The sequence below is a fragment of the Balaenoptera borealis genome, assembly GCF_965194805.1.
Source record: "Balaenoptera borealis genome assembly, chromosome: 1".
NCBI classification, from domain to species: Eukaryota; Metazoa; Chordata; class Mammalia; order Artiodactyla; family Balaenopteridae; genus Balaenoptera; species Balaenoptera borealis.
The window spans coordinates 135,256,157-135,284,068 of NC_138860.1; the positions used below are offsets into that span (position 1 = coordinate 135,256,157).

Genomic DNA, 27,912 nt, shown 5'->3' on the forward strand with positions numbered 1-27,912 from the left:
CATTCAGCTGCTCAAGCAAAAACCTAGAAATCCAACTTGGTTCTCCCATGTGCCATGCTACAAAAATGGCCTGGGTTTTTCATCCTTTTCTATGTCTGTGGCCTTTGCCATGTGACACTGCAGTTCTCACTAATGACTAAAAAGGCAGAGGCTATTTTCACACCCCTTGATGCATGGACTGGACTCATGACTTGTTGGATTGACCTAATGGAAGATGGTAGAAGTGACAGTGTATTTGTTCTGAGCCTTGGCCTTAGGCAGCTTTTCATGTTTCTACTTGCTCTCTTTCATCTCTGCCATTGCCAGGAGAATATGCCCAGGTCACCCTACTGGAGAGGAGACCTGTGTAGTAAAGCCAAGTTACCCCACTCATCTCAGCTGAGACCTGGATCAGCTGACAGGCAGGCAAAGTCCAATTACAAGAGCAAGTCCAGCCAATATCAGCAAATCTACCTTAATGTTGTATGACGCTGAGGTTTGGTGTTAATTTTTATGCTGCAATATTTGCAATAAATAAATGATATACCCCATTACCCCATTTTCTTTCATCCTAGACATATCAGTTATATCACATGAGTCCTATATTCCTACTTACAAAACAGATCTCAAATCCATTCACTTTTTTCCATCTTCATTGTTCCACTCTAGTTTAAGAACCATCATACCTCATCTGAACTACTGCTTTATCTGCTTCCATGCCAGACACTTATAATCTATTCTTCAAATACCAGGGAGAGTGATTTTCCCCCAAATAACATATATTAGATCACCTCAGTCATTGCCCTGCTTAAAATCCTTTAATATCTTCTCATTGCTCTCAGAATATAATCCAGACGCCTCATGATGACCTCATGGTCTGCCTAATACCAAGATGAAAAGGTAGCTTTTATTTTACCTTCAAAAATGGTTTCTTCAAAGAAATGTGGGATCAATTCTTATTTAGAAATCTCTGCTTGAAGAAAGTTGATTTATTGTTTCAACTCATGGAATATTATTTTGGTAAAAGTACCAAAATATATCAAAATGAAACAGTTTCTTTGGAAAACACAGAAATCAAACATGATGATTTGATTTTACCAAATAGCAAAAAATTAAGGTGGAGAATAAGAGGAGAGGATGAAAGAAAAAATAACAATCCATTGGTGGTCCAGTGTATCACATGGAAATGACAAAAGGATACAATTAAGACCTGAAAGAGAAGTCTACATTTGGGGCTTTGTAGTGTACATAACCCAGCTGTTCTCTAACTTCACAGGGACCGGAGAACAGAGGAAATAAGTTACCCTGAGGTAGGAGGTATAAGCTGGAAGATTAGACATGAAATCAAACTCCCTGAGAATCAGCATTGGTAAGTATTACTTAATACTTAACATACAGTACTTAGCTAAAAAGTGCTTTTGCTTATTTTGCTTCGTTTATACCTGAAGACCTTGGGGTCTAGTGAGGTTCAGTGGATAGTAATTAGTTTTCATTCTGACTTTAATCACACATGGTAACTTGACAATTCACACGATCCATGAGTCTGTAAGCCTTCCCAAAATAATTGTATGTTTAAAACAAATAGCCGTCAAGCAGCTGCCTCCTACAATTGAGGCAGGTTGAAAAATAAAGCCTACCAAAGGTGCAAAATAAAATGCAAAAATCACTAAAATCAGTTCCTGTTTTAAAATAATGTGGCTACAGCCCCAGACTACCAAAGGCAGCACAGGAATACCTAAGAAAGGCATTTGGTGCAGTTGTGGGCACCGGTAAGATTGACTTTAATCTCCCTGGAAGTGATATTCAGTATTAAATGCAGTTTGTTAATGCCCTGTCCCTCAGGGCATAATGTTGTGCAGTAGTGTAGTATAGCGTAGTGTAGTTTTCTGGCACCTGGCTACCGCAAAGCCTTCTCCTTTGGCCCCTTGTAATGGGAGATGTACAGGAAGAAGAGCAGCTGGGTCCTGGTATTCCTGGAATTTCTCTTCAGTGGACTGCCAGTGTACAGGTATCACAGCGTGGCACATGGCTGTACTCAAGGAGATGAGACTCCTTCTGAGAAAATGAAATCCAGCACAAGTGGTACAGAAGACAGAAAATCCTTCTAACATGTGCCTCCCAAACTGCCTTCTCTCCCTCTGTTCCCTTCACCAGGAGTGTCCTCTCCATCTTCTCTGCCTTCTCCACACCCTGCCTATCCTTCAGATTACAACTCATCACACTTCCCTGTAAAGCTTTCAAAGTATACAACCCCCAGTGATCTTTCTTTAATAAACATATATCTAAATCAGAATTTATTCTCTCTGCATCGCTGACACATCACACACACACACACACAGACTGCACTATCCCAAAGAACTGTACCATAATTCAAGCCAGAAACCTACTCGTAATCCTTGTCCTGCCTTTTATTTCTCCATACCTTCACGAATCACAAAGTCTGATCAGTCTTCCTCTGAAATATCTCTTGAATATCATTTCCATCCCCAACCCATCCCCCTACATCAACTACCTTCATTTGTTTGGTCTCTCTCTAATTTATCTTGCCCAAATCTCCCATTCCTACATATTGTCCACAATGTAATTAGAGTGGTCTTAATAAAAGGCAAATCAGATCATGTCACTCTTCTGGATAAAGTATTTCAGTGATTCCCTCTGTTCTCGTGATATGGGTATCAATTTCTTTACATAGTTCACAAGGCTCTGCAAAATCTGGCCTATGATTATCTCTAGTCTAGCTTCATCTCTTGCCATTTCCCCAAATCATGCTCGCTTCCAGACTTTTGTAAATTCCCCCAAGCCGTGCCTGAACACTCTTCTCCCTACACTTTTACTGGCTAACATTTACATATTCTTCCTAGCTCAGCTTAGATACGGCCTCAAAAATCCTTCCCGGACCTCCATATACCAATATAGATGTTCATTATATGTGATACCACAGTATCCTATATTACCATCATTTTCTAGAGACAGAGCTCTTAGCTGTAAACAGTGAAATCAACTCTAGTTAATCAAAGCGGCAAACAAAATTTTTAAATATTAGGTAGCTAACAGAATCTCTGGGATGACTAAAGAATGAGACCTGGAGATCACCAGGCCAGTGATAATGCTCCAGGCTTCACTGTGGAATGGCTGCCTTGGATGAGTGGAGACAACACTGATGCTAAGCACTGGGTGCTACCACTAGGAGCTCTGGCCCTGCCTCTTATTGATGGAGCCCAGGTCACATTCCTGAATCCTCACTGCAAGGCATGCTGGGACAGTAAGGTTTTGTCATCTATCTTGAGGAGTGCTCAGATTAATTGTTTTATAGGTTTGTTGCAGAGCTTGAGGGTGACTAGCCATAACCACTTATTAATTTTTTTATATCAGTTTTTTTTTAATATTTCTTTTTTTTAACATCTTTATTGGAGTATAATTGCTGTACAATGGTGTGTTAGTTTCTGCTGTATAACAAAGTGAATCAGCTATACATATACATATATCTGCATATCCTCTCCCTCTTGTGTCTCCCTCCTACCCTCCCTATCCCACCCCTCTAGATGATCCCAAAGTATCGAGCAGATCTCCCTGTGCTAGGTGGCTGCTTCCCACTAGCTATCTATTTTATGTTTGGTAGTGTATATATGGCCATGCCACTCCCTCACTTTGTCCCAGCTTCCCCTTCCCCCTCTCCGTGTCCTCAAGTCCATTCTCTAGTAGGTCTGCGTCTTTATTCCTGCCCTGCCCCTAGGTTTTTCAGAACCTTTTTTTTTTCTTTTTTTTTTTAGATTCCATATATATGTGTTAGCATACAGTATTTGTTTTTCTCTTTCTGGCTTAGGTTACTCTGTATGACAGTCTCTAAGTCCATCACCTCACTACAAATAACTCAATTTCATTTCTTTTTATGGCTGAGTAATATTCCATTGTAGTGCCACATCTTCTTTATCCATTCATCTGTCGATGGACACTTAGGTTGCTTCCATGTCCTGGTTATTGTAAAGAGAGCTGCAATGAACATTGTGGTACGTGACTCTTTTTCAATTATGATTTTCTCAGGGTATATGCACAGTAGTGGGATTGCTGGGTCATATGGTAGTTCTATTTTTAGTTTTTTAGGGAACCTCCATACTGTTCTCCATAGTGGCTGTATCAATTTACATTCCCACCAACAGTGCAAGAGGGTTCCCTTTTCTCCACACCCTCTCCAGCATTATTGTTTGTAGATTTTTTGATAATGGCCATTCTGACCGGTGTGAGGTGGTACCTCATTGTAGTTTTGATTTGCATTTCTCTAATGATTAGTGGTGTTAAGCATCCTTTCATGTGTTTGTTGGTGATCTGTATATCTTCTTTGGAGAAATGTCTATTTAGGTCTTCTGCCCATTTTTGGATTGGGTTGTTTGTTTTTTTGATATTGAGCTACATGAGCTGCTTGTATATTTTGGAGATTAATACTTTGTCCATTGTTTCATTTGCAAATATTTTCTCCCATTCTGAGGGTTGTCTTTTCATCTTGCTTATGGTTTCCTTAGCTGTGCAAAAGCTTTTAAGTTTCATTAGGTCCCATTTGTTTATTTTTGTTTTTATTTTCATTTCTCTAGGAGGTGGGTCAAAAAGGATCTTACTGTGATTTATGTCATAGAGTGTTCTGCCTATGTTTTCCTCTAAAAGTTTTATAGTGTCTGGCCTTACATTTAGGTCTTTAATCCATTTTGAGTTTATTTTTGTGTATGGTGTTAGGGATTGTTCTAATTTCATTCTTTTACATGTAGCTGTCCAGTTTTTGCAGCACCACTTATTGAAGAGGCTGTCTACTCCATTGTATATTCTTGCCTCCTTTATCAAAGATAAGGTGACCATATGTACATGGATTTATCTCTGGGCTTTCTACGCTGTTCCATTGACCTATATTTCTGTTTTTGTGCCAGTACCATACTGTCTTGATTACTGTAGGTTTGTAGTAGAGTCTGAAGTCAGGGAGTCTGATTCCTCCAGCTCCGTTTTTCTTTCTCAAGATTCCTTTGGCTATTCGGGGTCTTTTGTGTTTCCATACAAATTGTGATATTTTTTGTTCTAGTTCTGTGATAAATGCCAGTGGTAATTTGATAGGGATTGCATTGAATCTGTAGATTGCTTTAGGTAGTATAGTCATTTTCACAATGTTGATTATTCCAATCCAAGGACATGGCATATCTCTCCATCTGTTTGTATCATCTTTAATTTCTTTCATCAGTGTCTTATAGTTTTCTGCATACAGATCTTTTGTCTCCTTAGGTAGATTTATTCTTAGGTATTTTATTCTTTTTGTTGCAGTGGTAAATGGGAGTGTTTCCTTAATTTCTCTTTCAGATTTTTCATAATTAGTGTATAGGAATGCAAGAGATTTCTGTGCATTAATTTTGTATCCTGCAACTTTACCAAATTCATTGATTAGCTCTAGTAGTTTTCTGGTAACATCTTTAGGATTCTCTATGTATGGTATCATGTCATCTGCAAACAGTGACAGTTTTACTTCTTCTTTTCCAATTTGGATTCCTTTTATTTCTTCTTCTTCTCTGATTGCTGTGGCTATGAGTTCCAAAACTATGTTGAATAATAGTGGTGAGAGTGGGCAACCTTGTCTTGTTCCTGATCTTAGTGGAAATGGTTTCAGTTTTTCACCATTGAGAACGATGTTGGCTGTGGGTTTGCAATATATGGCCTTTATCGTGTTGAGGTAAGTTCCCTCTATGCCTACTTTCTGGGGGGTTTTATCGTAAATTGGTGTTGAATTTTGTCAAAAGCTTTTTCTGCATCTATTGAGATGATCATATGGTTTTTCGTCTTCAATTTGTTAATATGGTTTATCATATTGATTGATTTGTGTATAGTGAAGAGTCCTTGCATTCCTGGGATAAAGCCCACTTGATCATGGTGAGTTTCTAAAAAAATGTTAAGGTTGCCAGCTGGTATAGTAAATATCTTGTCTGTTTCCGGGGGACTCCTTTGGTCAGTACCATGTCTGTGCTGGCAAACAATTGAGGCTAAATAAAGGAGTGTGGAAATATGAATGAAATAGTGCTATTTACTATCTGAGTGCAGCACACATACCAATGAACAGGAAGGTGATGTGGAGATCAGGAAAGCATTAGTAACAAGCAAAGATATGAAAGGGGTTCATCTGCAGCAAATCAAAAGAACGTAGCTGAAGTCCTCAGCCTGGTCAGAATTGGGCCCTGAATGGAGCTGATAAGGTGACCAGAGAGAGTTAGAAGTGCTACAGTATGCTTCCATAACACTCCATACTTCTCCAATCATAGCACTTATAAAATTGTATTGAATAGTTTGTTAGTTTCTTGTTATTCTTGCAGAGTTGCAAGATGTGTGAAGACAGAGATGGCTCATCCATGCCTGCTCCATAGACAATGTGTAATAGATATTTTTAAAAATAAGTAAGTGAATGAATAAATGAATGGGGGTAAAGATGAGGGCACAGAAGTGGAAGAGGGAGGTGGGCACCAGAGAATGTTGCCAGGTTCCAGTGGGGTGACACGGATCAGCACAGGCCTGATGCTAGCCACTCCCACACAACTCCTTTCTTTCTAATCCACTTCTCATTCTCTTTGGGAAGGATTGAGGTCTCTGGAAAATAGCCAAAAAACAATTAAGGGAGCGGCCAGCCCAAATTAATGCTCAAGCATCAGGAGTATCTGAGCACTGAAAGCCACTTCTATTCACCCTCTCTCAGCTGAAGGGGTGAGAAAGGGTTCCCAAAGCCATAACTATTTTTAGGTGGATTTAGAAGGCATATAAAGGCCCCTGGCTGAGGACTTGCCTCCTCATTCCACAACCGGTGCCAGAACTCTCAATCCTCCACTGAGAGAAAATGTCCAGCCAGTAAGTATCTCTGGGAGATTATTTTTTTAATTCCTTAGTGTGTTGATGGTAAAGGGTCTATTTCAAGAGCTCCTGAAGAGGATTGATGACCCTTTTAGGGAAGGCCTTGGGTAATGGTCGGGGAGTTTCTTCCTATTTATATATTGAAGCAAATATCTAGAATTCAGGTCTAAATTACAGTGGGATTTGTGTGGCTTGGAATGGGCCTTGGAAGTAGTAGTGAGCATGAAGATTTCAATGAGGCAGACCTGGGTTCCACTTCTTGCCCAGCCATTTCCTAGCTGCGTGATTTGGGGCAAATTACTTTTTGAAGTCTTGGCTTTTCCATATATAGAATGAGTAGTACTTAACCCATTATGGTATTGTGAGATTTAAATGAACGAATAGCATACAAAGTCCTTTTTATAGTATGTGGCACATGGTAAGTGCTTAATAAAAAATAACTATCATAATTAGGCAGTCTGGTCAGAGCTCTCACTCTAAGAAGTTATAAAATGGAGCCAAAGTGAGAAGGGAGAAAATAATCAAAAATATAAGACCTAAATCTCCTTGTCTGACTATATTTAAAATGTACTGTAGCTCTTGGAGATTGGTGATGAAATGAGATGATGGGAAGAAGTGATGATATAATATGGGTGAATAACAAAGGATGACAAACTGACCCCCAAACCTGTGGTCTCTCAGTGCATAAGAGGGAGAGGAATGAGACTGTCTGTGAGGCAAGAGAATAAATGATGCGGACAGGGCAGGCTAATTCTGTGGGAAGGACTCGGTCAGGAAGAGAAGTGACAATGGCGGGATTTGTTGACTTGTCTTCAGAAATATGGGAAAACTGCAGAGGGCAAGTCCACTGTGGCATTAAAAGGGAGGTCATTTTCTCCTTCATCAAAGGAGGAGCACTGACCTGGGCCCCTTTGCCACCCTGATACATTTCTACCACCACACCACACCAAAACACTGTGTGCTACCAGCCCAGGCTAGACTGGCAGTATGCACCACCATTGAGCAGAGAGCATCTTTTCTCCTGGAGCTCTGCCTCTGTCTCCATGGACTTCCTGAGATTCCACATGGGCTTCCTCCTCATTATTCCACCATTTCAGAGTCGAACATCCTGCTGGTGGTTACAAGAAACTGTTTGAAACTGTGGAGGAACTATCCTCACCGCTCACAGCTCATGTTACAGGTTGGTCTCACCTATCTTGAAGCCATCTTCTCTTTTCTGTCTCAATCTGTCTTCTCTGTCTCCTTATTCATTGGCACCTCTCAGTACAGGCTCCCCCTGTGGGCTACAGAGAGAGGAATCTGGACGTTTGGGCTTTTTATACTAAGAACCCATTTCCTCTTTTCTTTACTTCTCTAATATAGAAAAATGCTACCTAACTGGAATTCCTTAACAACTGGGACTACACCTTTGTCATCTTTAAACTGTCAGTGCCGAGCTCAGTGCCTGGCACATAGAAAATGTCCTGTAAATGTCTGTTCTATCAGTTGCAGAATAAATGAAGGCCTGGTGACAAGCATCTGGGAATATGACAATAAAGGGTGGTAGGTTTCATGCCCATTATATCAGAAGTCTTGGTTCTGGAGTCAGGCAGATGTAGGTGCTAATCGTAGCTCTATTATTTTACTATCTGTGAATCCTTCAACAAGTTACTTAAACTTTCTGAGTCTCAATTCATTCACCTACCATAAACCAAATTTTACCTCATCGAGATGTTGTGAAGATTAAATGAGATAATGTAAATAGAAAGACTCACACAGTATCCAGCACAAAGTTATCAATAGATGGTTGTTATTATTACTACTGTTATCATTATCCAAAGTCACCACATGACCCACATAGCATCCTTGCTTAGACATGGTGTTATAGGAAGGTCCAAAGCCTGGGCAGGTCTCTTTCCTCCCAATTGTCTCTTATGCAAAATAGAAGGGATGAGCCCAGTGCTCTTTCTCAACTAGATTCTCATGCTAACAATCTAGGTTCTAGCAATCAAATTAATGCTGTGCCTTTTAGTTAAGCCATGCCTTCTTTTCAAATTTTTGTCAGAAATATAAATCCTTATAAAGTGGGCTGCTGAAATTGAGCTATATGAAATAATACGTTTGTTTTTTTTTTTAATGGCAAGGATTATACAAACACTGCCAAACGCTGCACATTTCAAAGGATCAAAGGGCACAAACCTAACTGTTTAGACTGAACAGACTTAAGGCCTTTCTTGTGTGCCCCTCATTTTGCAGAGAAGGACACGGAGGCCTAGAGATGGCACATAGCAAATCCTGAACCAGAATTCAGGTCTCTGACAGCCCTTTGCACTTTGTGCTACAGGAGGTTGACCTTTATCTGGACAGTAGCCCATATTCTCAAAGGAATATAGCTCTATATTTTAAGAAGCCAGTATTCTTGTTGTTTCATTTAAATGATTTGTTCTGTAGACACATCTTTGTTTAGTATCTAGATCCCTGCTTCTAATCCATCCCTCCTATAGATCAAGAAATTTGAAATTTTTCTTAAAAGTGAGACAGTAAAAAGGCAAGTGTATTGGTAGCTGGGGAAATCTGTTAGATGGGGAATCCCATTCCATTTGAGATACTTTTCCCTGTCTCCTTCCAACCCTTTATCTAAACTCTGAGATGTTGCCACATTTCCTACCACTTGGTCTCCTAGTGAAAGGAGAGTAGGCCAGCAGGGATTTCCTGAGAGCTACCCCCCGTGAGAGCTGGGAATGGAAATGACTGCCAGCTTTAGAAGTAAGAGGCTGCCCAATCGGGCTGCTTAGATAATCATTGCTCCTTACCTGTGTGAGAAGGGCAGGGGTAAGAAGCAATGTTCTGAGTCTTACCTTCATCACAGGCAGGATCCCCCTCTGGCTGACCGGCAGTCTCCTTCGATGTGGGCCAGGACTCTTTGAAGTTGGATCTGAGCCATTTTACCACCTGTTTGATGGGCAAGCTCTCCTGCACAAGTTTGACTTTAAAGAAGGACACGTCACATACCACAGAAGGTAAAGAACACTAGGGCCCACTCCTCCTAGGGGCCGGACCTATCTCAGCTCCTCCCTCCATGTACTTTTCAACCTCCTGAACCCAAGAGGAGACTTTTATACTCGCCTCCGCTCAGAATCCTCCTGGGCCGGTGAGTCTGTATGGACACCTCGGAGATGTACTACAGGATAAAGAAGCAGCTAAGAACTAGGGCTTTGGGGTCTGACATGCCTGGCTTCAAATCCTATATCCCCTACTACATACCATTTGCCTAGGTGGGTGCCCTTTGGCAAGATGTTAATCTCTAATTCTTTGTTTTGTCATCTATAAAAATGGGAGAAATGAGAATTTACTTCAGGGTTTATTACAAGGATTAAATGAGAACATGGTACCTAGCCGATAGGAAGCATTTAATAATAATAATAGTTATTTTTATTTTTATTAAACCATGGGTCTCTTGATGTCTTTCCTTTTTTATAATGAGAACGGCCAATGGGAAGGAGGGAGGGGTGTCACAAAGGAGGCAAGGACCAAATACGTCATAGTAATACAGGAAAGAGAAGTTTTGTAAAAACAGAAGATTGTTGCTAAAAGGCTTGAAGCCCTAAGCCATCACTCCAATTTCATTACAAAGATTCATTAACACCACAATAAATAGTTTGTCTTATGCCTTAATATTCAGGCCTGTTAGCAGCTTTGTTGATCACCACAGATTTCAGGCATTCTGAAGAGACATCAAAAGAAAGAATAAATGGAGTCTTGAAGTAGTCAGGATAACTTGGACTGTAATAGAAGAGAAACAGATCAGGTCAAGCAAAAATTTAGTTATGAAAGCATATTTTGGAGGTCAGGCAAAGCCTTTATATGCCTTCTAAAGACCTTGGTACTTTTTCCTTTTCATGAAAGTGCAAAATCAGATTTTAATTGGCTCTCCACATGAGAAATCCTAGGCAACGTATGCCATCTAGTCTGGGAGATATGGTTCAGGAGGTCTGCCTGTGCAAAAGACCGGATTCAAGAATATCTACTTTTAAAAGTAGCAAAATAAATTTTTTAATTGAAGAAAAACACAAGAGGAACATGAGGAAGATTGAAAGGAATATAATTCAGCATAACATGTTCTATACTTCCCCGCTCAGTGTAGATTGGTGAATTATAGGCTACAGGAAGTCAGAGGTCCAATGTGAACTACCCATGGGGCTGCATAGTGTGATATGGAAAAGGCATGTTTTCTGGCTCTGGCCACATATGCCGATCACTTAATTTCTCTGAACCTTGATTTCCTCATATGTCACTGTGAAGTTTATAAGACATAAATTTAAGCTCGTGGCACATTGTCTCTTTCTCCTTCAGTCACCCCAAGAAAGTTACGAGACTCTTCATTCTTCATGTTGTGGATTTATGATTCTGACTTTAGAAGGGCACATAGAATGACCATATTCTAAGCTCCCCATGGACTACACTAATTGCCCTTGTCTGTGACCCTTTCCCGTGTCTCAATGTCCTTCAGGTTCATCCGCACTGATGCTTACGTACGGGCAATGACTGAGAAAAGGATCGTCATAACAGAATTTGGCACCTGTGCTTTCCCAGACCCCTGCAAGAATATATTTTCCAGGTTACTGAAACCCAACTGCATGTTATTAAAGACGTTTTACATTAGCCCTTTTTCTCTCATGGCTTGAAAGTTACTGGACTGAAAAATCCATTTGCTTCTGCAGGTTTTTTTCTTACTTTCGAGGAGTGGAGGTTACTGACAATGCCCTTGTTAATATCTACCCAGTGGGGGAAGATTACTATGCCTGCACAGAGACCAACTTCATTACAAAGATTAATCCCGAGACCTTGGAGACAATTAAGCAGGTAGGACACAGTGCTCAGGCGATATCGCTCAGGAATTTAGAATTTGCAACTTAGACTTAAGTCAGCTGTGCATTTGGGTTTGAAGAATATGAGAGCCAGATAGATTAAGTTTCAAATCCCTGCTTTGTCATCAACTACTAGCAATGTGACATAGGGCAAACTTTGTTTCTCCATCTGTGAAATTTCAAACATTTATTATGTGGATTGGAGGAAAACCGTATAAAATGCCTAACATATTTATTTGTGACACAAATATTTATTGAGTCCCTTCCATGTACCAGAACTTATGCTAGATGCAAAAGATATACCAATGAGTAAGACAACATGGTCCCTGCTCTTCATGGTTTTTATAGACTAGCATGGAACTGGCACATTTAATATTGAAAATCCTACCATTCATTGTTCTAGGAAATTGTGTTGCACTAACCTGCCCCTTCTTATAGACACTTCTTGTTAGAAATAAAGCTATATCTTAAATGGAAAAGCATAGAGAAACATGTCAGCAGTATTAGAAAGTGACAAATTTTGATGAGAACTTAGGCAATCTCGGTGCAACATTCGATAAGATAAATCTACATTTTCAACCAATATTTATTAAGATGTAACTATTTGCAAGGCATTGTTCTTGTCTTCAGAAAGCTTAACACCTAGGTGGAGAAATCAAATAAATACATTACTTAACTATAATAGGACACAGAATGTGATGACTCTTTTCACAGAAGGAAAGCCTTCTATGAAAGGACAAAGAAAGATTACTTCTGGCAGTAGTTGGTGGATGTGAAGTGGGGCAGATCAAGGAAGGTTTAAAAGTCTTGCTTTTTTTTTTTTTCCTTAGATTCCATATATATGTGTTAGCAGACTGTATTTGTTTTTCTCTTTCTGACTTACTTCACTCTGTATGACAGACTCTAACCTAGTGGCAAGATGGGAATAAAGACACAGACCTACTAAAGAATGGACTTGAGGATATGGGGAGGGGGAGGGGTGAGATGTGACAGGATGAGAGAGTGTCATGGACATATAGACACTACCAAATGTAAAATAGATAGCTAGTGGGAAGCAGCCGCATAGCACAGGGAGATCAGCACGGTGCTTTGTGACCGCCTGGGGGGGGTGGGATGGGGAGGGTGGGAGGGAGGGAGATGCGGGAGGGAGGAGATATGGGAACGTGTGTATATCTGTAGCTGATTCACTTTGTTATAAAGCAGAAACTAACACACCATTGTGAAGCAATTATACTTCAATAAAGATGTTTTAAAAAAAAAAAAAAGTCTTGCATTTGAGTTAGAAGTTAAAGGGAAGGCACAACTTCATTGAATTTGGAGAAAGAACATTTCATATACAGGGAGTACCATGATCAACTGTATAGAGGTGGGAAACTGGAGGATAAAGAATAATTTATTTGGCTAGATTTGCAGTATTTCTCAATGGAGGTGGCAGTGGCATTGGGCCGGTGGTACTTCATCATTGTGGGGACTGTCCCACCCACTGCAGAGGTTTGGTATCCCTGATCCCACCTACTAAACACCAGACATGTCCTCAATCATTGTACAAACTCCAAATTCTCCCCAACATTTCCAACTCTCCCCCTAGGGGGCAATAGCACTCCCAGGTGAGAACTAGTGATCTAAAGCATGCCATGTCAAGGGGAATAGTGAAACACAGGGTAGGGTGAAACTAAAAGTTTGAATAATGGACAAAAATTTGGAATAAGTCGTTTAGCTGATGGGAAGCTACTGAAAGTTTTTGTTCAGGGAAGTGGTATAAGCAGAGCTGTACTTTAGGTTATTTAATCTGGAAGCCACGTGTAAGCTCTATGGGAGGACAAAAGAGATAAGGGATAGCTAGGAGACCAGTTAGGTGGAATTGAAGACCAGAACTAGATATTCGGTGTAGTAGGAATAGAAAGGAAAAGGAGTCCCAACAATGGGTCTCAATATCACATGCTGATTTGTAATCCCCAACAGACTATTTACTAAGGCTTAACATATTCTCGATAGCTCTTTCTTAGTTTAGATGTATGTTTGAAACCACATATGAGTGTGTGTGTAGATCATTTAGAGAAATACTGAAGCTGAGTTTCTAAACCATCCATTTGACTTTGGCAGTGAATCCGATTACCATAGTAATTTAATTGGAAGTGTGAAGTTCATGGTATGGCTCCAGAATAGACTTTATTAGGAGTCAGGTTTCATTGTGAGCAGCACTATACCCTGACTTCGTATTAAAATGTAGTTTTAAAATTTTGAGTGTTTTTTTGTTTGTTTACTATTACTGAAATAGACTCCTAACAAGTTCCTTTGCCTCCAGCCTGATTCCCTTAAATACAGCCTCTTTAATTCAGTAGAAGCAATTTTTTTTTCTAAAATGCAAGTATAAATGTGTTATTCCAACTAGTGCACCCATAGTTTCCAAGATAAAGTTAAAAACACAGACCTTTGTGGCTGGCCCATTTTTATTTCTCCTCCTCCATGTGTGTGTATCACCGCAGCCATGCTGAATGACTAGTAATCCCCAAGCAGCATTCACTTTTTGCAACTCTATGCCTTTACATTAGGGTTCCTACTCCCTAGAACACACCGTCATCCTTCTCCATCTGGTAAATTTTACTCATCTTTCAAACATGTGTTGGAGTCATTGCCCTTGGGAAGCCCTGCCTACTCCCCTAGTCTGGGTTAGATGGCCTTTCTTTACAGATATCATTTTGCACCTACTGCACTGTATACCAGCTTATTGGTCTAATACAGTGCTATTAAATGGAACTTTCTACAGCGATGGAAATGTTCTATATTTTCATTGTCCAAGTGCTATTGAGCACTTGGATGTGGCTAATGTGACTGAGGAACTGAATTTGAAGCGCTATCTAATTATGGTTAACTTACATTTAAATTGCTATATGTGACTACCATAGTGGACAGTGCAAATCTAGACTGAAGTTCTTGAAAGCAAGGGCCATCTCTGTTTTCCTAGACCCTGACACAGCACCTGGCATATAATAGAAGCTCAAGGAATATTTGATGAATGACTGAATGACTGAATGAATGTCTTGCCTTTTATTTAAATGAGGGTGCTAAAAACTCCCTATGCTTTAAAACATACTCTCCTAATCACATAGAAAGAATTTTGGTTAGACAAATATATACTCCATCGATTATTCATTCAATAAATCTTTATTGAGCAGGTTCCAGGTAGAAATTCTAGTGCTCTACATCCTTAGATAAGTCATTTGATCTCTCTGACACCTCAAGTTCTCCTTATGTAAACTGAGAGGTTTGTGGTAGATTAGTGGTTTTGAATTTTTTATGAGAATCCAAAATGAATTAAAGCACTGAATCCTGTCTTCAAAAAGTTTCCATTAATTCCAGGAATTCATGGTTCCCCTGAAGTCGGTTTAGGTTAAGACTTTCTATACTAGATGAATCCTGAAGTTCCTTTCAGTTCCAAATTCATTCTGTATGTAAGACACTGGATTTGGTATTTAGGTTGTATCATAAAAAATTGCCATTTTTATAAAATGAAAATTATTGACTATCAGCATACAATTCAATGTAATTCAATAAGGGGAATGTAAAGAAGTTCCAGGATTCAAATTCGTCACTGTTTGAAGACAAACTGCATGTGCAAAAGGAAAGTAACCAACCAGAGGAATGTATGGCCTACATCAATTGGAGAGCTCAATCAGGGAGAACTTGAAGATTTCAGAGGCATGAGGGGTCAACATGGGGGTCAGAGGAGAGCTCAGCACTAAAGATGGGACTTCTACAGACTTAAAAGAGGGTAAGACCCAGAGAGATGGAAAGAGAGAGAAAGCACACTTAGGGTGAGGGTGCAAGTGGTAACGGTGAGGTCAGACTGAGGAACCAAAGGTGTAATACGATCTTTCTCTTAACATGGGTGATGTTTGTTCTCCTTCCATAGGTTGATCTTTGCAACTATGTCTCAGTCAATGGAGCCACTGCTCACCCCCACGTTGAAAATGATGGGACTGTTTACAATATTGGTAATTGCTTTGGGAAAAATTTTTCAATTGCCTACAATATTGTAAAGATCCCTCCACTACAAGCAGGTCAGTTTACCACTTTGACTCTTCTTAAAACAAGTATCTATAATATGAGAAAGTTACTGGAAATACAGGGTGTCAGATCAGAAATATCAGGATAGCACTATATGGACAGTTAAATTACTCTCAGATTTTAGGACAACTGCCCCTCACCCTTACCCTAACAGGGGACCAATGCCAAAGAGCACCATAGCCGGAAATGACATCTTCAAAAATAAGTTGCCATGTTCTATTCTACAGTGTTTCAAAGATGTAGTGTATATGTGACTTTGATCATATAAGATTTAGATTCGAATCCAGCAAATATTTATTGAGCACTTATCCATGTGCCAGACAAAATTAAGATTTTAAACAAATATGTGTATGTGTAATAGAGTACACACATGTATATGAAAGTGTAGTAAGTATTTTGTGTGTATTTAATTCCCAAAACTACAAACATAACCTTTTAACTCATATACTATAGAGAAAGAATATTAAAACAGAAGAGAGTACTCTTTAGAATTCTCCATTCATCCTCCATTCATTGCCAGAAATTTGATAATGATCTTGATAATAGAATTATTTGAGTATATATGGATTTTTATTTATTACTGCTTAGTATGATTCTTGAAGTATAGACCCTGGGCCAGCAGCATCACCTGGGAACCTGTTAGAAATACAAATCCTGAGCCCCACCTGAGGTAGACTGAATGAGTAATTCTAGGGGTGAGCCCATAGTCAGTATTTTCAGAAGCTTTTTATGTGGTTCTTATATACACTAAGGTTTGAAGACACTGCCTTAGTAGTAAATAAACTTTAATGTGCCTAAGAATTATTGTAAAGGGCTATGGACCCAAAACCACATATGCCATAACTTTATAGATAACTTCAGAGATTGTAAAAGGCACTTTGACCATACTAAAATTTTGCCTTACTCCCTTGACTTAGAACCCACCTCCAGATGTAAGATGTGACTCCACTGTACTCTGTCTGCCACACATTGTTTGAGTGTACTTTCCAAATCTGCTGCTATTTGGATTTTCCTGGGAGATTGCAGCTCTGCATGAAATTTCTCTAAGAAATGCCAGTGACTGAGAAAATGGAAATAAACTCTTTAAAAAATCAAGATCTGAAAATGTATTTCTTTGCTTGCATAAGCTGTTCTAAATGCTTTGTATTTAAAAAAAAAAAAAAAAAAAAGAGGCTGTTCCACAGTCTTTTGAAACCACTTTATTTCAGACAAGGAAGATCCAATAAGCAAGTCAGAGATCGTTGTACAATTCCCCTGCAGTGACCGATTCAAGCCATCTTACGTCCATAGGTAACTTGAAGGCCTGCTATGAATCTTCAGGAAAACTCAGGTTTAAAGATCTGCTTTGCCTACCTTTGATACCAATCCTGATCATGACATTTTCTTGCAGAAACCTAAATTTAAATGTAGTTAATTTCATGTAGGCACTGTTGATTCATATAACTGAGCAAACCTCATGTGTACATATTTCTCTGTGGTTTGAGAATCAACCCTTCCCACTCACAAGTTTATTTCTGTTTCTGAACAGTTTTGGTTTGACTCCCAACTATATTGTTTTTGTGGAGACACCAGTCAAAATTAACCTGTTCAAGTTTCTTTCTTCATGGAGTCTTTGGGGAGCCAACTACATGGATTGTTTTGAGTCCAATGAAACCATGGGGGTAAGTCTTACATTTATTCGTCAGCTTTATGGTTCTGAAGAATATGTCTTTCATAATGCACACTTTTTTTTCTTTTTAAGTGCATCAAAATATTCTCTTCACTTTTCAAGGTTTGGCTTCATATTGCTGACAGAAAAAGAAAAAAGTATATCAATAATAAATACAGGACATCTCCTTTTAACCTCTTCCATCACATCAATACCTATGAAGACAGTGAGTTTCTGATTGTGGATCTCTGTTGCTGGAAAGGGTAAGAAAGGACATTGGATAAATGTTACATCTCTAGTTGTTCCTGGAAATTAGGGGTTTTTTTGGAGATGCCGCTCTCAATATTTAATCTGAATAACATCTAAAAAAGCAAGAAGAATGCTTAAGTCACAAAATATGATTGAAAAGGAGTTTAGATAATCAGAAACACTAACTGAACCTCAAAACTATGGTTAATGATTGAAAACTGATCAGGTCCGTGAACCAGACCCGAAAATAAAAGATTCTGTGACTTGATGAGTAAACTTAAGCTTAATTTCACTCAAACTTAACAAGATCCTTTGGGGAGCCTAGAACTCCACCTAGTCTGGGTTTGGGAAAAAGAGATATGCTTTCTTCAAAACAGCAGGTCAGGGCTTCCCTGGTGGCGCAGTGGTTGAGAATCTGCCTGCCAATGCAGGGGACACGGGTTCGAGCCTTAGTCTGGGAAGATCCCACATGCCGCGGAGCAACTAGGCCCGTGAGCCACAGCTACTGAGCCTGCTCATCTAGAGCCTGTGCTCCGCAAAAAGAGAGGCCGCGATAGTGAGAGGCCCACACACCGCGATGAAGAGTGGCCCCCGCTCTCCGCAACTGGAGAAAGCCCTCGCACAGAAACGAAGACCCAACACAGCCAAAAATAAATAAGTTAAAAAACAAAAAACAAAAAAAACCCAGCAGGTCACTAAAAAAGACAGTAGCCCCTGAAGACACAGACAGAATGGTGATAGAGAAATAGAGCAGAAAGTTTCAAAGGCTGTTGTTATGTAAACATATCCATGAGCAGGATTCTTTTCTCCACCCAGAGTGGGCAGGAGAAATGGCTCCAGTATTCCTGAGTCTTTAGCAGGTTCTGGGTTGGGGTCTGAAGAATAGGTAGGCACTTGTGCTTTTAAAAGGCATGAAGCATGTCTCTAAATTATTTGTAACTGGCTGTCCTCATGTTTGACTTCTTATTTTTGCAGATTTGAATTTGTTTATAATTACTTATATTTAGCCAATTTACGTGAGAACTGGGAAGAGGTGAAAAGAAATGCCAGAAAGGCTCCCCAGCCTGAAGTTAGGAGATACGTACTTCCTTTGAATACTGACAAGGTAACCACCCTCTACATAGATTTCAGATATAACCAGAATGTTTCATCTCGCTCAGCATTTTTTCTCCTGCTGTGTGTTTATACATAAAGTCTTGAAATTTCAGAGCTGGAAGGAACTTTAAAAATTAACTAATTCCACTTCCCTCATTTTATAAACAAGGAAACTGAAGCTCAGAAGAGTCACATGACTTAGCAAAATCCAACTGTGGCGGAGTCAAAACGAAAACCAGGTTTTGACTCTACACCTGTTGTTCTTCTATTTACAAAATCCTTTAAAACTGATTGCAATCCAACTGGTTAGAACATAAGCAAAAACAGTGGAATAAGTGGGCAAAAAACTTAAAAAAAAAAGTAGGTTGGCAGTCTTTGAAGGCTTTCAGGCCAAAAGGTTTGTGCTTTATTTGACAGGTGATGGGGAGATAGTCAAGGTTTTGAACAGAAGAAAGCCATGTTCAGAGCTGGTGGACTGGGTATCAAGCGTACTGACTACTCTAGTTGTCCCTGCTACTAAATGTCCGGCTTCCCTGAGCAAGTCACTCAGTGAGCAAGCTCCCCTACAGTTCGGTTGCCTGCTCAGAAACCTAAATAAATTGGACTAAATAATAACTAAGGTTATTTGCAGCTTTGATTTTCTAAAATAAGGCTGTGTTGTGTGTAAGTAGTATTGGAAGTGAAGAAAGGATGATGATAGGGACCTGGGATTGGAGACAGTGAAAATCACTCAGGTGATAGAAAAATGTAGTGGTAGTAGGAACAGACAAACAGACAAAAGTGAGAGTTCCTACAGGTAGAATTAAAAGGATCTTACATTTGATTGGATGGTAGAATGAATTAAGTCTTAGACATGCAAAAGACCATGGAGATCCTTTAAGCCTATGTGTCTAGAGTGTTGATACCTTTGGAAATAGGAAATGTGATAGGCAGAGCAGGTTTGGAGATAAACGTGAATTGTAGAACTATGAGGAAGGGGGGTGAATTAGTAAAAGGGCTGACTTCAAGACAGACCCAGGTTGACCAGGGCTTCCAGCTTTCTAGCTGTGTGATTTGCAGCAAGACATTTAACCTTTTTAAATCCCTTTTTCTTTATCTATATCCACCATACAGGATTTTTGTGATCAATAAACGAGGTGACATATGTCAATCACTGAATATAGTCCCTCACACAAAGAAAGTGTTAAATAATATTCATTATAATCATCATCAATAACAAAATCAGCATCAACAACATTTTTGTGAAGACGTCTTGTAGGCTTTCATATGGAAGTGCAGGTCCTTGAGACACAAAGTAGGGCCAGAAGAAAAGAGCTGATAGTTATTGGTATTGAAATGATGATTAAATATATGAAGATAGATAAGATTGCTAGCAGGAAAAATTCATACTTTAGAGTAAGTGTTTTAAAAGAAACATACAAATTTGTTTATTTTAAAAATGAGGAACTTGATAGCCATAAAATGCTGAAAGAAAAGAAAAGATGGCCAAGCACAACAGTTGGGGAAACACCCATGTGCAGAAAGTGGTAAGAAAAGAGGAGTCAGAGAAAGAAAGAGAAAAAAGTCACCAAAGGGCCCTAGTTACAGCTAAGAGAGGATAATGCCACATGATAAGGTAAGAGAAGGTTTTCACTGGTGCCCACTGCTATATATAGACAAGTTGAAAAGACTGAAGATGAAGAGCCAAAAACCAGATTTAGTGATCTCCAGGGGAGTAGGGAGCAAGGCAGAAATCAGGTTTCAAGGCAATAAAGGTGAGCAATTGATGAGAATGTGGGAGCAATCACTATAGCCTGCACTTTTAAAAGTTTGGCAATGAAGAGAAAAATGAGTCATAAATTAGAGAAATAGATAAACAGATTGAAGGAAGGAGAGGAAAGAGTATGAGTGAAGTTTCCAGTTTAGTGATTAAGATAACAGTGATATCTTTAAAATATACCTTTATTATTTTTGAATAGGCAGTGAATTTAAATGGTCAAAAAATCAAAATGATCTAAAATGGTACACACTGGAAGTGTCACTCCAACCTCTATCTGCCTCCATTCCATACCATTCCCCTTCACTTCTGTGTGTAACTTTTAATGTCTTTCCTTTTCCTTTGTTTATGCAAATATAAGAAAATATAAATATATATAATTATTATTTCCCATTTTTACACAAAAAGTCACTTTCTATATCCACATTTTTGTTCCTTGCTTCTTTTCATTTTAAAATATATATTGAAGATTTGCTTTCTTCAACTGCATGGTATCCTTTTTTGTGAACATACCCAAGTCCCTCACTGCTGGGCAACAGAGTTGTTTCCATTCTTTGGCTGTTGCAGATAATGTCACAAGGAATAACTTTGTATGTATGTTATTTTATATATGTGCAGATATAGCAATAGGATAGACTCTCAGAAGTGAAATTGCTGGGTCAGGGGATAAATGCATCTGTTAAAAAAATAGTGAGGGGGAAGAGTGAAAATAAGGAGCTAGTTTGGAAAGCAAAGATAATGTTACAGATCTCTTACATTAAAAACCCTAATTTAATGGTGGAAAAAAATAAGATATGACAGAGTAAAATCATTAAAGTTACAGTCGCATAAGTAATATGTTCGACATCAACATTTGAACTTACTGTATACATGTATAAATATGTATGTATGCACACATGCCGCTCTCTCCTTCCCAAAATCACCACGAAGTGCCTCGAGGCCCCACTTCACAGAATCTCACAAGACCCATCCTCACCTCCCATCTCTTCCCAATCCTGAAAATCTTTCACTATTTCCTTTTAGTTCATTGTACATACCAGAAAAATTCGATCTATCCTCTGCTCAGAAGGTTCCTTCCACCTTCTTCTTTTACCAAAAAATCTGACATTCCCTCTAGGACACTGGTCTCTTCAGCAGCAATTTCCAGGGGTAGCAGTTTCTCCTCTTACAGCGCTTGTACCACCGGGCCTGGGGTTGTGATACACTTATTCCACTTCGCTGCTTCCAGACCATTGCTCCTTCCACCCACCCTTAAAATCTTCCAATTTCAAATCTCACTTCAGCTAAGTATATAGCCAAGTGGTATGTCTACATTTACATATATACACCCCTCATTATTATTCTCACCGATTAACCACCACTCCTTCTCCCTTCTGGCTCAGTGTCACACTCCCCTGATCTACTCCTGACTCTCAGTTATTTCAATATACACATCATAGGTGACTCTTCCAACAACTGGCCTCTCAGTTCCATGATGTTTTCCACTGATTCTGTCTTCCATTCTATCTCAGCCACTCACTCCCCACACTCATGCAACTGACCTTGCCATTACCTTTGACTGTGCTTCTACCATAACCTTGGTTTCATGCATGACACATTCTGACTACCACCTCTTATCTTTTAAAATTACTTGCCCTAATGCAGTTCCCACCAGGAACCTCCAGTCTATTGAACCTATTACCTTCTCACCATCTCTCACTCCCTTGAGGACTTACCTTCCCTCCTTATTCAATAACAATTTCATGGTCAATCATTGTAATCACCCCCTTGAGTAGATCTTCATTTCTCTTGCCTCTTTCTTACTTTATAGAATTTATTTGTCAAAATCATAATCCTAGTTAAATTCAACCCTCCACCCACTCCATGCTTGTACCTCTAAGGCTGAAATTAAGTGCTAAAAACACACAATTGTGTTAATTGGCCCATTTTTAAGTACATGACCACAAACCTTACTGCTACATTTCCCAACTTCACTTTCCTAGTTAAATATTTCACACCCTCCTCTCTTCAACCTTCTAACACCTCCCACCTCCACACTCATACTCAACTGATGGCTCTGGTTCCTATTTTACCGAAACAAATGAAAGAGATCAGTAAAGAACGTAGACTCCTGCCACCACATCTACCCACCCACCAGCATCTGTACTCATGCTGAATTTTCCATCATCCTATTCAGAACTAGTCTTTCCCATCCTTCTTCACCCTCTCCAGGACAACACTCTACAATTCTCCCCCTCTCTCATATATCTCACTCTCCTCCCGTTTTCATTAAATCATGCATATCATGCTATTATTTTGCCCTCTTACAAAATCCTTCTCTTAACTCTTCTTGCCCCCACCACCTATCCCCTCATTCCTCTCTTGAAGACCCTTTAATGTTGGAGGGCACCAGAACTCAGCCCTTTGTTCTATCTTCTATCTGTACACTCACTCCCTTTGTAAAGACTCATGCTTTAAAGCAGCCTAGAATTTCATTTCCAACTTTCCTTTTAACTCAAGGTTCTTATACGCTACTGCCAATGCCATGTCTTTATTTTGATGTCCAATAAACACTTCAAGTTTAATAGACAAAACCTAAACTTCTCCTCTTCCCCTACCAAAAATTACCTTCAGTAATCCCCATCTTTGTTGTGACAACTCCAACTTTTAATTATTCAGGCCAAAAACCTTGGAGCCCTTCTTGACTCCTTTCTCAGTTTCATGCCTCTTCCCCACCCCATATCTTATCTATCAGGAAATCCTCTTGGCTCTACCTTACACTCCTCACTGACTTCAATGCTACTAGCCTAGTCTGAACCATTGTTTTCTTTTGACTGGACTACTACAAGACAAACTGGTTTCCCTGATTTCACTCTTGCATCTCCCCTACTCTTTTTTTTTTTTTTTTAATTTACATGTATTTTATTTATTTATTTATTTTTGTATCTCTCACATATATATATATATTTTATACAGCAGGTTCTTATTAGTCATCCATTTCATACACATCAGTGTATACATGTCAATCCCAATCGCCCAATTCATCACACCACCACCCCCACCCCCCACTGCTTTGGTGGTTTGGTGGTTTGCTGCTTGGTGTCCATACGTTTGTTCTCTACATCTGTGTCTCAATTTCTGCCCTGCAAACTGGTTCATCTGTACCATTTTCTAGCTTCCACATATATGCATTAATATACGATATTTGTTTCTCTCTTTCTGACTTACTTCACTCTGTATGACAGTCTCTAGATCCATCCACATCTCTACAAATGACCCAATCTCATACCTTTTTATGGCTGAGTAATACTCCATTGTATATATGTACCACTTCTTCTTTATCCATTTGTCTGTCGATGGGCATTTAGGTTGCTTCCATGACCTGGCTATTGTAAATAGTGCTGCAATGAACATTGGGGTGTATGTGTCTTTTTGAATTATGGTTTTCTCTGGGTAAATGCCCAGTAGTGGGATTGCTGAGTCATATGGTAATTCTATTTTTAGTTTTTTAAGGAACCTCCATACTGTTCTCCAAAGTGGCTGTATCAATTTACATTCCTACCAACAGTACAAGAGGGTTCCCTTTTCTCCACACCCTCTCCAGGATTTGTTGTTTGTAGATTTTCTGATGATGCCCATTCTAACTGGTGTGAGGTGATACCTCATTGTAGTTTTGATTTGCATTTCTCTAATAATTAGTGATGTTGAGCAGCTTTTCATGTGCTTCTTGGCCATCTGTATGTCTTCTTTGGAGAAATGTCTATTTAGGTCTTCTGCCCATTTTTGGATTGGGTTGTTTGTTTTTTTAATATTGAGCTGCAAAAGTGATCTCGACAGAGCAGTCAGGGTGATTCTTTTAAAAATAAATCAGAGCCTGCCACTGCTCTGCTCAGAACCCTCCAATGACTTCCTATCTCTCGCTCACAGAAAAAGACCAAGACCTCACAATGACCTATCAGTCTCTACCCCTTCACTCTCCTCTCCTGCTCTTCTCCCCCGAGCTCAGTCAGTGCAGCCACACTGGTCTCTTTAATGTTCTTTAAGGACCTTTGGCGTACTCCTACCTCAGGCCTTTGTAGTTTGTTCTCTCTGCTCAAATGCTCTTCCCCAGATATCTGCATTGCTAGCTTCCTTCATCTCCTACAAGTTTTTTCCCAAATGTCACCTTTTCAATGAGGCCCACCCTGACCACCTACTAAAATTACAACTCACCTACTCTGCACACTTCTGATCCCCCTTACTCTGCTCTATTTTTTCTCCTCACATTCATGATGTACTAAACACTTTATCTATTAATTATATTTATATTGTTTATGTTCCCAAATTAGAATGTAAACTTCATGATGACAGGGACTCTGTTCTCTGAAATATCCCAAATGCCTAGAATAGAGTCTAACACAAAACATGTATTTAAGTATTTGATGCAGGTATTACTAAATGAATATGTTCTTTGAAAGAGCTCATGATATTCATTCCTTTCATAAAATAATCTGAAAAATCACATGGGAGCAATGTAGGTGACAAGAGATCTTAGAAAACATCTGGTCAGTAGTTTTTCAATTTGTTTTCTTTTTTGACAACATATGAGTATGATTTTGTTTTCAAATAAAATAAAAATATAGCCTAACTATAAAGGAGACAAACACTGTATGGATACCTAGAGGTTGAAGTCTTTGTTGTTCTGCAGAAAAATACTTCTTTTTCCAGAGCCCATCCTCAGAGCTGTAAATTTTCTTCGAGGTCAGTCTCATTTCACTGATGAGAAGACTGAGGGCCTATGAAGTTGTGTGACTTTCCCAGTGACACACAGCCAGTGACTGACGTGGACACAGACAGCTTTCCCAGTCATGTTCCTGGGCTCCCCTTTCTAGAGTTTTCTGCACTGCCTCTCCCTACATGTTGACTTAAGAAATGAAGAACTCAGGAGACAAAACTTGGGAAGACTATATTTATGGCTGCTTGATTTTTCTTTCCTGCTCACTGAGGTTTCTGTTATCCTCTTTCTTAGGCTGACACAGGCAAGAATTTAGTCACACTCCCCAACACAACTGCCACTGCAATTCTGTGCAGTGACGAGACCATCTGGCTGGAACCTGAAGTTCTCTTTTCAGGGCCTCGCCAAGGTGAGATGATTTAGGAAAAAACCTCACATGACAGAGGACAAAATGTTCCATTCAAAGAGATTAACGAGTTTTCCTAAGCACGTGCTCTATTTTGCAGCATTTGAATTTCCTCAAATCAACTACCAGAAGTATGGTGGGAAACCTTACACATACGCATATGGACTTGGCTTGAATCACTTTGTTCCAGACAGGGTAATTAATCCATCTTCCTAATATTCGAACAGTACTTTGAGTCACATGCTCGTCAAGTAGAGCATATTGACTGATTGACTGACTGATTGATTGACTTTTCTTTCTTACAAGCAGCTCTGTAAGCTGAATGTCAAAACTAAAGAAACTTGGGTATGGCAAGAACCTGATTCATACCCCTCAGAACCCATCTTTGTTTCTCACCCAGATGCCTTGGAGGAAGATGACGGTAATGAAAGTAATAGATGTGTCTGAACACTCTCTTTTCATTGCAGTTCATATAGTTAGTTAATTAGGAGATGAGTTATGTTGATTATTCCCTAATGTTCAGAAATAATCCTTTATACTGTTGAAGGAGACAGCACTAAAGAATTTAAACTTATTTGAAAATAAGTTTTATCTTATGGTCAGGTTTCATTTGGTACTGTTGGAAAAATGCTAAAGCACCATCTGGCGTCATGATGGAACATCAATGTCTGCTCTAGATGAAGGAGAGGAGGAAGAAGGAGCAGCATGCGGCCTAGGTTTTTGCCTTTCCTGACCTAGATACATTTCTGAAAAGGGATAGAGTTCTAAGGAGGGAAATTGAGTATTCTAACAGATCCAAGAGAATGAGGATGAGGCTTTGTGCTTCTAGTTTTGGTTTTTCCTTTTAGTAAGCTGGGGCTAGAAAGGGATCCAGAGCAACAGCCTATAAAACAGCAACTCAGTTACAAAGAGTCAGTCTTAGTTAACTATTGATTTTCCGGGACAAGGAGGTAGGTTATCCTCTCTGGGATTAAAATATGGAAAACCACAGAGAAATGAATAAAATAAAGAATTGTAGAGCCGTTTTTACGCTAAGTGATTTTACATATACAGCCTTTCCAATCAAAACCGCAAAAAGTTTTTTCTTATTTTGTTTGAAGGAAGTAAGCTTCCAGCTAGGTCTTGGAAATTATAGAAATAATATACCTTACTGTTTTCAAAGTCTTTTTCTTTTTGGCCACACCACTCAGCTTGCGGGATCCTAGTTACCCGACCAGAGATTGAACCCGCTTCCTCAGCAGTGAAAGCGCAGAGTCCCAACAACTGAACCACCAGGGAATTCCCAGAGTCTTTTAATATACATTTTTCACTTGATTGTCACAACATTCTTTTTTTGCCGTAGGTAGAACAGGTGTTAAATCGTATGATACAGATAAAAACACAGAAACATTCATTAAATAAGAATTTAATGAATACTTACTATGTTCTAATCATTGTAGTAGACTATTGGGATGCAACAGTGGGCAAGACAGATAGGGTCGCTCCCTTCTTAGAGCTTATAGTCCAGGGAACATGAAAAATTTTAAATCGCTTTCAGGGTTGCCACACAGCCAGGTGGTAGAAGAGTCAGAACAAGATATCAAGTCATCTGGTTTTCTTTATTTGTCAATGTAATGCTTCCTTGCTTCCTGTATTATTTCAGTGACACTTAATCTATTGCTATGGGCTTTTTTTTTTTTTTTTTAATTCGACATTGCCTTAACTTCTGATTAACAGGTGTAGTTCTGAGTGTGGTGGTGAGCCCTGGGGCAGGTCAAAAGCCCGCTTATCTCCTAATTCTGAATGCCAAGGACTTGAGTGAAGTTGCCAGGGCTGAAGTGGAGATTAACATCCCTGTCACCTTTCATGGACTGTTCAAAAAATCCTGAGCACATTCTAGCCTAAAATGTTTCTGGTGACAAAACCCAGAAAAACATAGGTCTGCAGTCAAATTCTGTTCAGTTTTAGCCTGCTGTATATGACTTTTAACTTGCAGATGCACACAATTTTGCAGTGTTTTACAGAATGCACAGAGTTGAGTAAGCAATTCCTTTTAAAAAAAGTGCATATTTAGGTAATCATACTTCCTCTGTGAGACAGACACATCATAACTAAAATCTCTTTATATATTTACAATCAAAGAGCAAATGAATGTGGATTTATTAAACTTTTATTCCTATTGTAAAAGTGTATTTTAGGTACCTATCTGCCCCAATTATTTTTTAACACTTAAAAGCCAGTCCTCAAAAAAAAAAAAAAAAAAAAGCCAGTCCTCTACACCTGATTTGTATGTGGCTTTGCCAAGTCAAAACAGTATCTTGCAAAAAG

General features: G+C 39.2%; 2 protein-coding genes and 1 long non-coding RNA gene across 4 annotated transcripts in view; 2 read left to right on the forward strand and 1 right to left on the reverse strand.

Annotated features, from left to right (window-relative positions):
* DEPDC1 (DEP domain containing 1) overlaps positions 1–7,480 on the forward strand; it is a 60,038-nt gene extending 52,558 nt beyond the window's left edge. For both annotated transcript variants that reach the window (XR_014234763.1, XR_014234764.1), the window contains exons 14-16: positions 1,256–1,348; positions 6,315–6,395; positions 6,736–7,480. The gene's annotated coding sequence lies outside the window, so the exon portion shown is untranslated. The remainder of the gene's footprint in view (positions 1–1,255; positions 1,349–6,314; positions 6,396–6,735) is intronic.
* Positions 1–27,912, reverse strand: part of LOC309613562 — a 200,006-nt gene that overhangs the window by 35,538 nt on the left and 136,556 nt on the right. The gene's annotated exons all lie outside the window — the stretch shown is intronic.
* Positions 1,256–27,821, forward strand: RPE65 (retinoid isomerohydrolase RPE65). Its single transcript, XM_082360036.1, has 15 exons — positions 1,256–1,348; positions 6,315–6,395; positions 7,941–8,023; positions 9,692–9,842; positions 11,333–11,440; positions 11,544–11,685; positions 15,604–15,751; positions 16,967–17,048; positions 17,287–17,419; positions 17,530–17,669; positions 18,631–18,760; positions 25,494–25,608; positions 25,706–25,800; positions 25,915–26,026; positions 27,322–27,821. Exons 2-15 carry the CDS (start codon positions 6,340–6,342, stop codon positions 27,471–27,473), a joined length of 1,647 nt encoding a protein of 548 aa, XP_082216162.1. The 5' UTR covers positions 1,256–1,348; positions 6,315–6,339; the 3' UTR covers positions 27,474–27,821.